The following is a 14,730-nucleotide window of genomic DNA, read 5'->3' as shown; positions in this document are numbered from 1 at the left end:
TTGTGGACTTGTGGACACTTATTATATTTAAACATTGTGCCGCCACATGCTTGGTGTACTCTTGCGCATTTACTTCTGTCGAAGCTTGAACATAATGTTTGTCCAAAACACGCACAATGTGACTGACCGATTCCAGCTAAAACAATATTTTGATGTAACTGTCGATTACTAGCCCCGGCCATGCTGTTTACATGGTGTGTGTGGTGTCATTTTAAGCATTTTTGAAATAATTGTGGCGATAACCTTAAAATCCAATATGGCCGCCGTTTTGATTTGTAAACAATCTTTTGATCACACGTCATCCGGTCATTGTAGTTTGGATAGCGTCATTTAAAAATATGTCCACATATAATGATGATACCAAACTTGATGGTGTATCGTTGCGGTGAACATTCAAGTTTGTAATACCAATTTGATCCAATGCAAACACAATGTGATGCAATCACATTATGCAAAGCATTGAAGAGTTGGTATTAAACTGGGCCAGTCTTGACAATTGGTCTTATTACAGCTTACCATTACATATCCCTGCCTGGAAGGTGCTAACTACTTTCTTAGAATGTTGGCGATCAACCAGGCTTCCCCTTCCTACGTGGTGGAACATAATAATACATGTGGGTTTGTGTCAGTGGAGATTAATACCCCCAAGTGAGCACATTTGGACAAAAGTACGGCAATTATGGCAAATTTGGATGCTTTTGGGCGTTTTTGTTGCAAATTGGTATAGTGATGAGTTGCAAAATCAACAAAAAGTAAGTACAAAGAAAGTCGGCATGCTAAGGTCTGTGTCTCACATCTTCGTACAAAATCTTTCAAAGAACCACTCAAGGAAGGACAGGACCCAAATACGTGTACTATTATGTTCCACTAAGGGGTAAGTGTAGACTGTCCAAAAGTCTCGGTTCCATCTTTGGGTAAATATTCAGAGCTAAAACCACCTTTACCTTCATCCCCCCACAGATAAATACCCACACACCACCTGTATTGTCTAAATCTAGCACAACCGTGTTAACGGTAAAACGTAACCCATAACTATACCAGCAACAAAGTTATAGTGCTCCTGTAGCACTGTGTGTTGACAACAACTCTCCGCCGAGACTATTTTACTTTGACAGCCTTTTTGGTGCCTGGCCCTGTGGCGTCAATTATGAGAGCCCCGTGCCAAATGGTCAATTCAAATATGGTAAGCACAAAACCTTTCATGACCCAATTCTATTGTTATTATTGTTTTAAAAGTCGGCTTCTGATTAAATAAAATCCCTGGGATTCAAATCTGTTGTAAGTAAATATTTTAGATGAAAACGTTGCTATATTTATTCCGGCCTTTAAGGGTACCTACTGTTTTTGCGTACAGTGTGCCAGGAGGATTCACTTGGTCGTAGTACAAAAGTATTATAAAAGAAATCAAAGATATTTTGTAGTAAATAAAAAGAAACAGGAACATGATGAGTAATCTAAGCATATGCGATACCAGAAAATAAACAATGACTTACGATTTTATTGACCAGACGTGTGGAAACAAGATAAGAGCGAGAGAGGGCGTGATGACTGAATTATGGTGGTGAACGGCAGGGATTGGAATGAAAATTGGAAATGGAAAGGAGAGAAGGTCAGATATGGAAAAATTATAACATTATGTCGACATTGGTGTTTTGGGTGGAAGAGTTTGTGGTTTATTCAAAATAATTCACTGTGGAAGATGATGATTGTGTTCTTGGTGGTTATCTAAGTGCGTTGAGGTGGATTTCGGTGTCAACAGGGTCTGGCTATATGGGATACTTTTGAAATGACAATCTGTTCTGAGGTAAAAGTGTGCGTCAGTAAAGAGGGCGACGTGTATTACCACATTATACACAGGCGGCATAGGAAGCGCGACACGTGACGTACGAGGCTGGCGAAGATACAGGGCTGACAGCCCCATTTAACAATTACAAATGGAAAATTAACATACTTGCAGTGGGGTACTTTGTCGAACCCCGACGGTTTTAGAGTAAGATAATTTTGCTTTGACACCAAATAACAAATTTAGAATTGTTTGTGAAGATTTCATGATTATGTATTAATCCAATGGCGACCTCAAAATTGGCGATATCGCTTCCATCACCGCCTGATTATACAAGAATTACGCATAGCACCCATTCAAAAAAGAAAGAAAAAAACAACAACAAAAACAACAAACCACTTTGGCGTGTATAAAATTAATAAAAATACTCTAATAAATACTCTAAATCAGATCAATTCTAACGTAAATGGGTACCACGAATCGTTATATAGTTATTTTTATATATTCCTTTATGCATAACCGTTGTTACACAAAAACATTCATTGAAAACCCTCACACTCGGCTATTTATAGAATTAATCAGGCTTTCCAAACTTATGCATTAAACTAGTGTTATTTTATTTTAATTTATTTTATTATAAAAATACTTTTAGAAACCTTTTATTATGACGTTTACTGCTGTGGATACAAGATGAAACTTAGTACATGTATAATCATATAAAAGAACTTAACACTTTTACTTTTACTTGTAGAGGATTATGCCATTTTCTAGGTTATAACCATTGCCATGATCCAAACGTCAAATTGCGCATTACGTAATGGGTCACATGTGTGAAATCATATAGACTTATTATTATAAATTACCCTTTTTAACAGCAATGCGCTGTTCTTGTTTTGCGTTTGTTCTCGCGCAGATTTCTAATGTACATTTGCTGCAAATCTGTTGCTAAATAATACATTAAATTAATTCATTTATTTTTGATCATATCCATGTTGCAAATACCATTCCCCATATTCGCCCATCACACATATTCTAAACCCTGCGATTCTTCTCCATTTGCAATATATTAGTCATACTATTTCGTACAATTTCAGCAAAAAGTTCCCTCGTTATATTTTAATCAAACGTTCTCTGAATGTTTTGTTAATTTCTACTTCTTCTTCTTAGCGTGTCCAAGCGCAGGGTCAAATGCGCCCGAGCCAATAGCTAGGTCATCATGTGTGCAGTGTTGCCCCATCTGTGGACACACCAACAGGTGTTCCATAGTCTGTGGAACCGTTCCACACTCAGAGGTAGTGTTTTGCCCTTCTGGTAGGTAGCCCCATTTCTGCAAAGCGACCTTGCACCTTCCGACCCCTGATCTTAGTCTGTTGAGACACCGCCACTCAGGCCATGTGGAATCAGCTCCAGGTGGTAGCTGCTCACTGGGTTGCAGTCCCATAGCTGGTGAATTGGGAAATCTCTCTTTCCACAGGGTGAGTCTTTCCGCTTCCTTGGAGACTGTCCCAAGAGGATGAACTTTGCTTAGGAAGCTTCCCCTGGATGTAAGGCGTTTGGGTGCAGCAGTCTGGTTGAACATGGGGTGCTTCATATCAGTGGCCTGACGCTCACGCATGCTGGTCACTTGCCGACGTACATCTGGAGGGGCTATAGCAGCTAAGGTGTAATTAAAAGGTAGAAATTAACAAAACATTCAGAGAACGTTTTCACTTGATATATCACTGGTATTTCTAAGATACTTTACAGGTAGTATGTATTCCAATCCAGTCTCCCTATTGGAATGATCATCATTAACCATTCTATAAGTGATCTTAAACTGATCATATCAATCATCTTAGTGCTCTGTTTATATATTCTATGGTGTTAAATATAGCTTCAAACCTTTTATATACGGCATAAACTTAATAACTACAGATGACGCTATCACTGCACTAAAATGATTGATATGATCAGTTTAAGGCCAGTTGTAGAATGATTCATATGATCATTTTAGTGAGGTAACTAGGTTTGTATTTCCTATTCGAGTAGGACAAAGTAGTATCTCGAGTGTTTTCTAGTAAATTAGTAACCGCTCACTTTTAGGCCGTGGGCCTTTCTGTTCACGCTGCTTGCTAAATGTACTCATCACCTTTTAGTGTACATTTTGCATTGGTGATATGCGGTTTCTGAGGATGTCAGAAATAGCATATAAAAATTAAAAACTCCATGTCCAGTAAGCATAATATTATATGCGTGTATTCTAATTTTTCTTCATTAATCTGAGTACTACATTTGAATATTATACGTTGTTTACAAACATTCCCAACGTAAAATGAATCATAGTTCATGAGGCAAAAACAAAACCCCAACACACACACACCCCCACACAAAAAACCCAACTATTTATTGATTTACTCATCAAAAAATCAATAACATAACCTTTGTTAGAGTCATAGATGTGCCAACATAGCAGTGGTGTAGCCGGGGCGGGGGGGGGGGGGGTAAAGGGGCAAGGCGAATTACCTGGGGGCAAACTTTGACGAAAATGGTCAAAAAGGCATCCCACAGGGGGGATTTCTCACATGGGGCAGCTACCTCTTGCCTACGCCAAAGCAATATAGCCTGCTAGTGGTTAAACCGAAAGCCGTATATTAAAGACAAAATACGACATTTTATATGAATATGTAAATTATATGCTTAAAAGGACATTTCGTGATCCACAGCCTCATCCCCCCACTTTGCTCAAAAAAGTTGAGATTTTTATATCACTGGAAACCTCTGGCTACATAATGTTTATGTACAAAATATTTCTGGCAGATTAATTCGTTTAGCAGATTAATTCGCAAAGATATCGTGAAATTTGAATTTCGTTCTGGTGCACCACAACGTATTGTCTATGGAGCAGTGTAATACACATAATCATGCATAACTCGCAAACGCAATATCGGAATCAACTGACATTTTGGGAATATGCTTTTTTCGTGGATATGTACTGAAAAATGTCATAAAAAAGGATGCTAGGATCACCAAATACTCCTTTAAGAAGAGAGATTAGTTACATGTATTTGAATGAGCTTCAACTTTGTTAATACTGGTGTTTTTGTCGTTTTTTGCCAAATTATTCATCTTAAAAATACCTAATGACTTGTCCTTCACCTTTATGCAATTTATACACAATTTAACATTTTTACACTTTTACACTTTCCGTGGGAGCATGTGCTTTTAAGGGTGGCCCATTTTATCCATTAAAAATTACATTGATTGTTGAGGAAAGGCCGACGCTGTTGATAGCTGTCAGGGTAATATAGTAGTCTGTCAATTTCTTTAACGGAAAGACAGATATCTGGAATTCTGTTGTTTCTACCCACTGCATGACATCGCTACCTCCCGATATGGTTCCAATAGATACTTCATACCAAAGACGGGTATTTGAGTGGAACGCATCTTGCCACGATACCATTAGAGTGTCGTTGTTTTGCCATTTCTTCATCACGTCTTGACCTGAAAATGATGGGGATTTATACGAGAAATGGTAATTATCATCTATCGCTTATTACTTGAAACTAACTGAAACATTGTTTCAGTTAGCACACAAGAATAGAATATTAAGATGTTAAAACAGCAGGGATTTATAGTGCACTACGCATCGGTATAAACCCACAAGTCTCAGCACACTTTACATGAATCCGGTAAGTACATCCAAGATTATTAATTAAGAAACACACACCCCATGTGTCCCACAATAAATCATCGCAGCTCGAATCATCTCCCCGAGCTCTTAAACGGGTAACCGAAACAGATAGGCAGTTTCTTGAGCCCAGGGGAATTTCAAGTAAGTTCAATTATTCACGAGAATAGACACTGCACCAAGGCTCGAACTCGCATCGTCAAACACCAATGCACCGAATTCGGATAGCTTTGAGATAACGTAATTGACTGCTTATAAGTTATATGCTATGATACCATTATGATTCTGATTGTTTCATAGTCTCTATTTCCGACCACTTATGCAATGTAGCTGAGCTTTAATGTTCGGTTTAAATAAGAATGTAGGCAATTACAATGTACCATACCTGTAATCTGTGGTGGTTCGGTTGCTATAGTAACATTTCTTCCAATACTTGCGCTGGCAAGGTTGGCGTAGTTGATGGCTCTGACTTCCAAATGATATTGTCCACCAGAAACGAGGGACAGACCACCCAATTCTGCACTTGTAGAAACTATTGAACCACACACCTCCCACTCAGTATCGGATATCATTGGACCTGTAATCTTACACTAAATTTAAATTATAAAAGACATTGAAACTCTTTACTATTAACGATATCACTTATCAGATTTTGTACTTAGATAATCCATGAACGAATTTTTACTGGTTCAAACACCGTGATGAAGAGTTACATTACATTTTTTACATTATTGACACTTTCTCACGAACCATAATTTATGCTCCCCACGGTACATCATTTGGTCCCACATTAATAATGTTTTTGTCTCGCCTGAACTATGCTCAGGAAGAGAACAAGAACACATGGTCAATTTTTGTACGTCGTGTTCATAACGGTACCCTCGCGGTATAGTACATTCGGTTTAATTTATCCAGCAGCACATACATCGTTTGTATGTGCTACCACAAAATGCGGCATTAAAACGATCCATATTTTTTTGTTATAATGTTAGTAACACTCGCTCGCACCAAACAAATACATAATCTAACCTGGTAATATTTAATTCCATAGATATCATGGAATCCTTGCCAATATCCCTTGATGTAGTTTGTGTGCGATTGATACATATCTCTCACATCATATTCAGTGTTTGATGATGCGATGATATTCAGAAAAGCATTGGATGCATCAGGCGCGGAAGTAACAATAGTAACACCGTCAGAAGAAGCGCGTGAAGAAAGGCCGGCGGTATTTTGACACTGTACCGTAACATAAAACTTCTGCCCCTCGTTGGTGTGTTCAGGGAGCTGAACCAGCATATTCGACATAGATGCTTCAGAAACTCGTGTAAATGCTTTGGTATCATCAGAATTTGGCTGGGTTCCTGCAGTAAGGAAAAGTATTACCCTCGATGTTAAAGATAGCAATCGGATGAAGGGTCCATACAAAATTAATGTTCATGCCAGCCCGTACTTAAAACAGTTGCACTGAGCTGTACTGGATCCCTGTTGAAGAGCGCATCACTTTCAAAGTTTTAGCCCCTGTGTTTAAATGCCTCACCAAGAGTGTTCCTGAGTACATGTCTGATTGTGTTTCCCTGCGCGTGCTGGCCTGCGCTGATACTACCCTCCTTGCTGAGCACAATAAAATCAAAACCCTTAAGTCAGCTGAATTGTAATGTTTTGCTTTGCTTTGTTTTTTGTTTTTGAGCGCTTCGCTCTAAATGTAGCAGCGCTATATAAATATTTAAAATGTATGTAATGTACAGAGGAGGATTGAGGATTTGAAAATTTTCTAAATTACCAGAGGTGGGGTTGAACAGCTAAAAATGACAGAAATATTTTTTGGACTTTGCAAATTTGCTCCCTTGTAGTGGTAAAGTGCCTAATTTGCATAAATCTAAATGACCGCTTATGCAGGGGTGAAATTGCATATAATGGTCCAATTTGGTTAACATCGGAGATGGTCAAACTATATTCTTTTTCTGAATCCTTATGATGAGATGAATGCAAAGGCATTTTTTATAACCAGATTTGACCAAAATTTGTTTGTTTTTTCATTAGTGCAGCTCGTCGTGGAGGCATAGGACACTATAGGTCAATATCTTGCTAATTTGTTCAAAGTAGATTTCCCTTTATCATCTGCGTTTTCTCTCTTCTTTATCTTTGTCCTTCGTTTCGGTTTTCCCTCTTCCATTTTTCTTCCTTCGTTCCGCATGCGAATCCAGATCTTTGCGCAAATTGAGTTAATGTATGTCTTTGATTATGCTTCAGGTGGTCTTTCAATTCCACCAAACCAAACTATAAACAAAACAAAGGTAATTAAGGGGGCAATCTCGCTAAAACTCACCAACGGCCCAATCACAGAACGCTATTTGCGTTTCTTCATCACGTGCTTCCCAACCGATATAAAAGACATAATTATTTGTATAGTCAAGATCTGAAATTAAAAAAACCAAATTGATGTGTAATGAACGAAGAACGCTTGGCATTTATTTTGTTTAAATTATTTCACCGACAAGTTTTTGGTCATTTTTCAAGTCTTCTGAAATATAAGGGGATGGATGTGTATGTGTATGTTCATTGTTCACGCGAATCCTGATTCTTGAATTGTGTCCCGTCATTGCTCGTCAGGTGTGTTGGAAATCCTAGTTTATAGTAGTGTTTCCAAAAGTGGTAATTTCTACATTACTAAACAATTGCAGACACCTGTTTTTATAAGGTGGGTTACATACGTGCATTTGGATCATGTTCTGATGTATTTCAGTATGTTTGCGCATGAAACTCGCATGTATTCAACAGAATGATGAGGGTGTGGGCACATTGTTGGGGCCCGTGTTTGGGATGCGTATCGGTGTGTGGGGGTGTGTATGGAAAAGGGAATGTAATGGGTACCTTTTGTGAGGCCTCCTTCTTCTCGAACATAAACTATTTCTGGTGGTGTAAAATCAACAGGCTTTGGTTTTGAATATGCAACACCAGTAAGGCCAGCCTTATTTCTTGCTACGACAGTTACAAAGACGCTTGATACGTGAGTAAGTGTAAGATCCGTTATAAATGCAGTCGTTTTGTCACCTAGTGACATAAAATCTTGAAGTTGCGTCCCGCCGCGAACGGTTCCTAAAAAAGAAAGAATTACACCGAAACCAATAATTATCCAAGCTGACGGCTGAAGTCTGAAAGTTATTATTTTTGTACGAGACACTTAATGAGTAAGATCTTATACGTTTGTAATGATAAAAAGTGCAGGCTTAAAAGGTTAATTTGTAATTCTATGGTTCAGTAGATATATATAAAAAAAGATTACTTCCGAGAATATCAGTTGATACTATTTATGATATGACAAACAAATCTCCTACCTATAGCCCACATATATTCTTCAATAGGACTTTCCTCATCTTGAAATTGCCAATCTGCTTGTAGGAATGGCTTGCCGTTCAATATCTGAAGATGTACTTCAACCAAAGTAGAAGAATTGGAGGCCTGGAAGGTTATTTCCTCCACCTGAATTTTCGAGGTAATACATAAAAAGAAATCGGGTGGTTATAAGTAAATTCTTGGTGATGTTGTTTTCTTAACATTCTTGGTGTAATTGTTAACACTTGACGATGTAAGAATAGCAAGTGTTTAAAAATTACATCCCATGGAGAGGGTTTCTGATAGCGCCGAGGTGTTACCATTTTTGCCTGAAATTCTTCGATGTTACAGAAATAATAATAATAATAAATTTAACATAAAGTTGTCAATTCAGATGATCTTACTTATTACATTCGTCTACTCTAAACCATCAATAACAATACAAAAACTGTGTTTGACAATTAAAACCTTTTCTAAACACATTCTTGCTTTTGCTTTGAACACATGTTTAAATAATGCAAGTATTGGTAGATAATGGACAGCCATTGAACATTGATGTTTAGCAATTTGACACGTAATAATTCCAAACAAGGTAATATCAAGAATGGATTTGATTAAACATGTAAGTTTTCGTTTCCCCTGCAAATAATAATAGTAATAATATCATAAAAGTAATAAAGACAATAATCTTACTGAAATGTTGTCCACCTGCATCCCTTGTCCACCAAGCGACTTCAAACTAATAATAGATACCCTTTCAGTTGCGATGAAATGAAATACATTTCTTTGCCAACGATCCCTGCTTATGATTCCATGGTTTTGTCGATGGTACAAACGAAACACGTGACTCTCTCCTGGTATTTCAACTAAACCTTCTTGGTGAAGGAATATATTTTCATCTGAAGACACATGAGTTGTAAAAAATGTCAACATATATCGCTTTCCAGGTACCGTTTCGATCCTTTTAGTAATGTCTCCATGAACAACAACTACTGTGCTACCATCTTGTGCGTTGCCTTTGCCCACTGATAGAATATGACTACTATTGGCAGGATGTACATCCCAGTCAAGTTGGTCCTCAAAGGAAGGATTACTGATAAGATTTGGACCTGGTTGAAGCTTTTGCAAAGGAACAGGAGGGCTTATATCAGGTATAAAACCGTCAGTAACAATTATTGCCTGCGATCTCAGACCTGCAGCATCTACTGCAAATACCTTCGAGAAATATCGATGACCTGTAAGAAAACAATTTTATATGTTACTTAAGGGCTGGGGTATGAACGTTTGGACAGTATTTATTTTGGGACATTAGAGTACATCAGACATATCGAATTGCATTCTGAATATGAAGAATGTCCTTCTGATATCAAATAATTTTGATTTTGTGAAATTCGCAATTTAATACACATTTTATGGCAAATCATTAAAAATTGATATTTTTGATATTTAACAGTACTCGAAGTAAACTTTACAAATCTGATGATTTATACTTAAAGTGTATGTAGGTGGGATGAAAAGCCGACGATCAATTGAAAATTTTGACCTTTCGTATTGGAGATATGGATTTTTTTCCCAAAACACCAAATATGAAATATGAAAGGTCAAAATTTTCAATTGACCGTCGGCCTTTCCTCCCAGATACATACACTTTAAGAATATATCATTAGATTTATATAATTTACTTCGAGGACTGTTATATATCAAAATTTGAAAAATATCAAATTTTTATAATTTGTCATAAAATTTGTATTATATTGTGATTTTCAAAAATGAAAATTATTTGATATCAGAAAGACATGCTTCGTATTCAGAATGCAATTCGATAGGTCTGAGGTGCTCTCATGTCCCACAAAAAATACTGTCGAAACGCAATAAACGCTCATTCTGGATCCCTTAAGTTGAGCAACTATTTTCAACTGTTGCGATTTGGTAGTTCACAGCATCTTGCGAATGGTAGTGAGCTTTGACAAAATTTAAATTGATCATTTCATATCGAGTGTGCAGAAGAATTCAAATATCACAGATATACTTTTGTATGTCCTGTGGTTCTTGACTTGTGTTGTAAAGAGGGTTAAAACAGCAACACTTGTAAAACGTACATAACTCATTAACAACAATAAACCAAGCAAGTTTTCAACATGTTCAAAGTATATGATTTGTAGAATGAACTTTTGCAAAACATCAAAGTGTTATTTTTCAATAATATATTGATTCAGATAATGAAAATCGATCTTTTGGCTGCTTCGACCAACAATATCTACCCAAATTTTTCTAACCACAGTATTATTATTGCAAACATCAATGATCTCCTCGTGGTTACAATTGTTAAGTAAATGTAAAAATATTGCGAAAATAAAATTTTTATGATATTCATGATTATTTTATTTAATATTTTTAAGTGCAGTTATGATTATCATAGGGAAAATATTAGGCCATATTACTAATTTATTTAGTTTTTCTTTTACTAAATCTACGCACAAGAAAGGCGAATTAAGATTTGCTCTGTCTTTATCCACGTTTAGCGTCGTTTGCGTGTTTGTTGGTGAAACATTCACGAAATCGGCGACTAACTTCACCAGCTGTTGAATAGCCCAAACCAATGGCCTATATGCATGATATCGATATTCTAAGGTAAGTGAGCTAGAGGTCTTGTTCATACCAGGTATCAGTTTGTTTTCTACTTCTCTCTCGGCTGTTAGAGAAAGGCCGACATTGGTAGGACCAATAACACCGCACTCATCCGGATCAATGGTAGAGCCAACACACCAGATATGATAATCAACGTAAGATTCCAGATCGTAGAATCCATGCCATGAAGCCGATGCAGTTGTTATAGCACTTTGGTATTCCTGATAATAGAGACCTAAAACAGTGATATTAAACAACTGGCAATTAAAAACAAGAGCAGAGGTGGGCCAGTAGCCAGCGGAGTGGGGTGGGGTGTGGTGGGGGAGGTTTGGGGTCCGGGTGGGGAAGGGTGCTCCTCTGACAAAAAATGAGAAGAGAAAATCGGGAAGGCAAAGGAAAAGAAAAGGGGCAAGGAGCCCGTTTTCCACCAAAATTTACCTGATCATGGGCCAAAATAGTGTAAAATACAAAATTGTTGTCCCAATAAAGCTTTTTTCACTTCGATCATGGGCCAAAATTACAATTAAATACAAAATATTTCATTGCAATTTCATATTACAACACATTTCAAATATAAGATAAATACCACGATTTTAAGTTTAATACTGAAGGTTCTTCTCACCTTTACCATCACGAACGACCCCGGAATGTGGATTTTGTGTATCTACAACGAATCCATCGCTACTAAGTGTAGTATAAAGTCCAGCTTTGTTATATGCACGTACAGATGCAAAGTAACGTTGCCCACTTCTAAGAGCTAAATTGGTAAATACAAATTGCGTTTGATTTGTTGGAACCACATTTTCTGAAAACTGCCGAAGATCTTCTCCTGTTACGCAACAATAAAACATACAAAAATATAAACACAATATGAGGAGTCAAAATCATGATTTGGTAAGTTCGTGCATAAATAATTTAATAAAGAAATACAGAGAAAAATTACTTGCATTTGATGAAATTAGGGTTTCCTTTTGGTTGTTAATTTGTGGGTGTGGGTGTAGTGCAAGTCATCCGGGGGGGCACCAAGCATGATTGGGGACACAAGCGGATTTGTTTTGGCAATTTTTCTGTGGAATTTTCTAAATTTTCAATCGGTTTGGGAGCAGCCCTATGACGCTACGCCACTGGTGTGGAACTACCAGCCAGTCCCATCCCACAAAGACAGCGATGGTGTATCGACGTGACACAGGCTGAATATTTTCAATAAATACAACTGCAATGGTAGTCTTTTGTGTCCATTACCGAGATTCACTTGGTTTTCGTTGTGAGGTGATTTTTCGTTATTGCTCATCTCAATGTGTTACTCTTTGGCTTTCTTTACACATAACAAGTTTCCGACTTAATCATTTCAGGGTCAGTTATTACATTATAGTTTGATCAGCTCGTAATCGTCGAACTTTATAACATCACAGATTAATATCAACATATATTATTTCGAGAATTGTCGTGTGACATCTCGCAAGAAACATCACAAATCATTGACTTATGTCCTATACCATTGTCTATTTTCTTTAACACACAAAATATTGACCAGACAGGTCAACTATGTCACTCCTAACAACTCCACCCGATTACGAGCTGTTCAAACTATAGTAAATATTCTACATCTGCCAAAATTGGCAAGTATTTAGAAAGCATGGTTAACGCATTGACGGATTTCTATAGAGCGTTCAAATCTACGACAAGTGATGAACGAAACTTTAATTATCATTATCAATCGACGTATTGACGTTCCAATGGCATTATTTAACATTCCGTTACCTGAAGGATATGTTCCAAGAGCCAACTCGAACATTTGTAGGGCTTCGCGGTTACGAATAAAGACACCATACCACGACACCGCAATTTCGTTTGTGTTCGTAAAGAAGTCAATATCAGTTTTCTGATCTGCAACATTGATGTCATTTACCTTGACATAAAAGTAAATCAAAGTTACATAAAATATATTTCATTGTAACACTTGGGCTTATTTCCTTTATTTGTTTTTATAAACAGGAAGATCTTTCTCAAAACTGCTGTAATACTGTTTAAGTTTGTAGTATATTTTATGTTCACATGGTTCACTTAAAGGAGTATTTCGTGATCCTAGCATCCTCTTTTTATGACATTTTTCAGTACATATCCACGAAAAAAGCCTATTCCCAAAATTTCAGTTGAATCCGATTTTGCGTTTGGTTTGCGAGTTATGCATGATTATGTGTATTGCACTGCTCCATAGACAATGCGTTGTAATTTCGTTCTGGTGCACCAGAACGAAATTCAAATTTCACGATATCTTTGCAAAACGAATTAATCTGCAAGAAATATTTTGTATATAAACATTATGTAGCCAGAGGTTTCCAGTGATATAAAAATCTCAACTTTTTTTGAGAAAAGTGGGGGATGAGGCTGTGGATCATGAAATGCCCCTTTAAATAGTTCAGATGTAAGTAGGACATATGAGAACTTACATTTTATGCAGTTTTGTATATCTATTTGAACAATTTCAATAAATATTTGTATCAATTTGCTACAATAATTATACTTACATGTGCACCTTTTAAAGTAGAGGCTTTAGGTGCGAATGGATAAGGTGTGACCCCATCAGAACGAAATACTGCGTATGTGTCATCATTGTACCACGCCCTTATGAACATCTGGTATGTACTTCCAGGTAACATTTCATTAGCTGATGAATAAACAAAAGGTAAAGATTTTGTTACGTCACGATAAACAGACAAATGTACAAATTGTTAGAAACTATCACAAAATTATTTAACCCTCGTCCGACTGAGGTAGCACGATCGACTAAAGAAGGGAGGGTTGTTTCAACCCCATAGACTGATTTTGCACGTACCTTTATTGAAGGTCACGATGACACTGGTGTCTTGTCCGATATCATGCCAAACTTGTTCAAGAGCAGGATCGTACACCCCTTGTGGTTCGCTGCCTTCTGACCAATCTAGGCCTGTACTCCATTCGTACCTTCAGCAGAAGAATATAATTATCATCCATGTTAGTTCACGCACACTAGGAATGGACGCGGTTAGCTTTGAAATTTGAGAGGGGGTGTTTAATGTAAACTATTGGTAAATTGGCCTGTTTGCCAAATATTCATGAGAACCGCATATACACTGCCACGAGAGGATTATCATATGTAAATGAGAATACACACAATGATCTGCGCATGCACGGATATAGAGGTTGTGCATGATGTATCATACCGTAAATATGGCGGACTACTCAAATGCATTCAACAAAGCATGATTGATCGAACTTTTTCTAATGAAAGAACATGGAGGTTATTAAGTAAAATAAAATAAAATAGGATAAACAT

At 37.2% G+C, this 14,730-nt stretch overlaps 1 protein-coding gene across 1 annotated transcript in view; it reads right to left on the bottom strand.

Moving 5' to 3' along the window:
* Positions 1 to 4,607: 4,607 nt before the first annotated feature.
* Positions 4,608 to 14,730, bottom strand: part of LOC140154509 (uncharacterized) — a 48,289-nt gene continuing 38,166 nt past the window's right edge. Inside the window, exons 41-52 of the mRNA XM_072177077.1 lie at positions 14,251 to 14,378; positions 13,943 to 14,082; positions 13,176 to 13,323; positions 12,037 to 12,243; positions 11,446 to 11,649; positions 9,480 to 10,021; positions 8,789 to 8,933; positions 8,325 to 8,549; positions 7,780 to 7,869; positions 6,480 to 6,814; positions 5,836 to 6,040; positions 4,608 to 5,263 (exon numbers count right to left, since the gene is read on the bottom strand). Coding sequence (XP_072033178.1) covers positions 5,001 to 5,263; positions 5,836 to 6,040; positions 6,480 to 6,814; positions 7,780 to 7,869; positions 8,325 to 8,549; positions 8,789 to 8,933; positions 9,480 to 10,021; positions 11,446 to 11,649; positions 12,037 to 12,243; positions 13,176 to 13,323; positions 13,943 to 14,082; positions 14,251 to 14,378 — 2,632 coding nt within the window. The 3' untranslated portion in view covers positions 4,608 to 5,000. The remainder of the gene's footprint in view (positions 5,264 to 5,835; positions 6,041 to 6,479; positions 6,815 to 7,779; positions 7,870 to 8,324; positions 8,550 to 8,788; positions 8,934 to 9,479; positions 10,022 to 11,445; positions 11,650 to 12,036; positions 12,244 to 13,175; positions 13,324 to 13,942; positions 14,083 to 14,250; positions 14,379 to 14,730) is intronic.

The sequence above is a fragment of the Amphiura filiformis genome, chromosome 6, assembly GCF_039555335.1.
Source record: "Amphiura filiformis chromosome 6, Afil_fr2py, whole genome shotgun sequence".
NCBI lineage: Eukaryota > Metazoa > Echinodermata > Ophiuroidea > Amphilepidida > Amphiuridae > Amphiura > Amphiura filiformis.
Note: the sequence above shows the minus strand (reverse complement) of the source record. Positions and strands in the feature narration are given on the sequence as shown.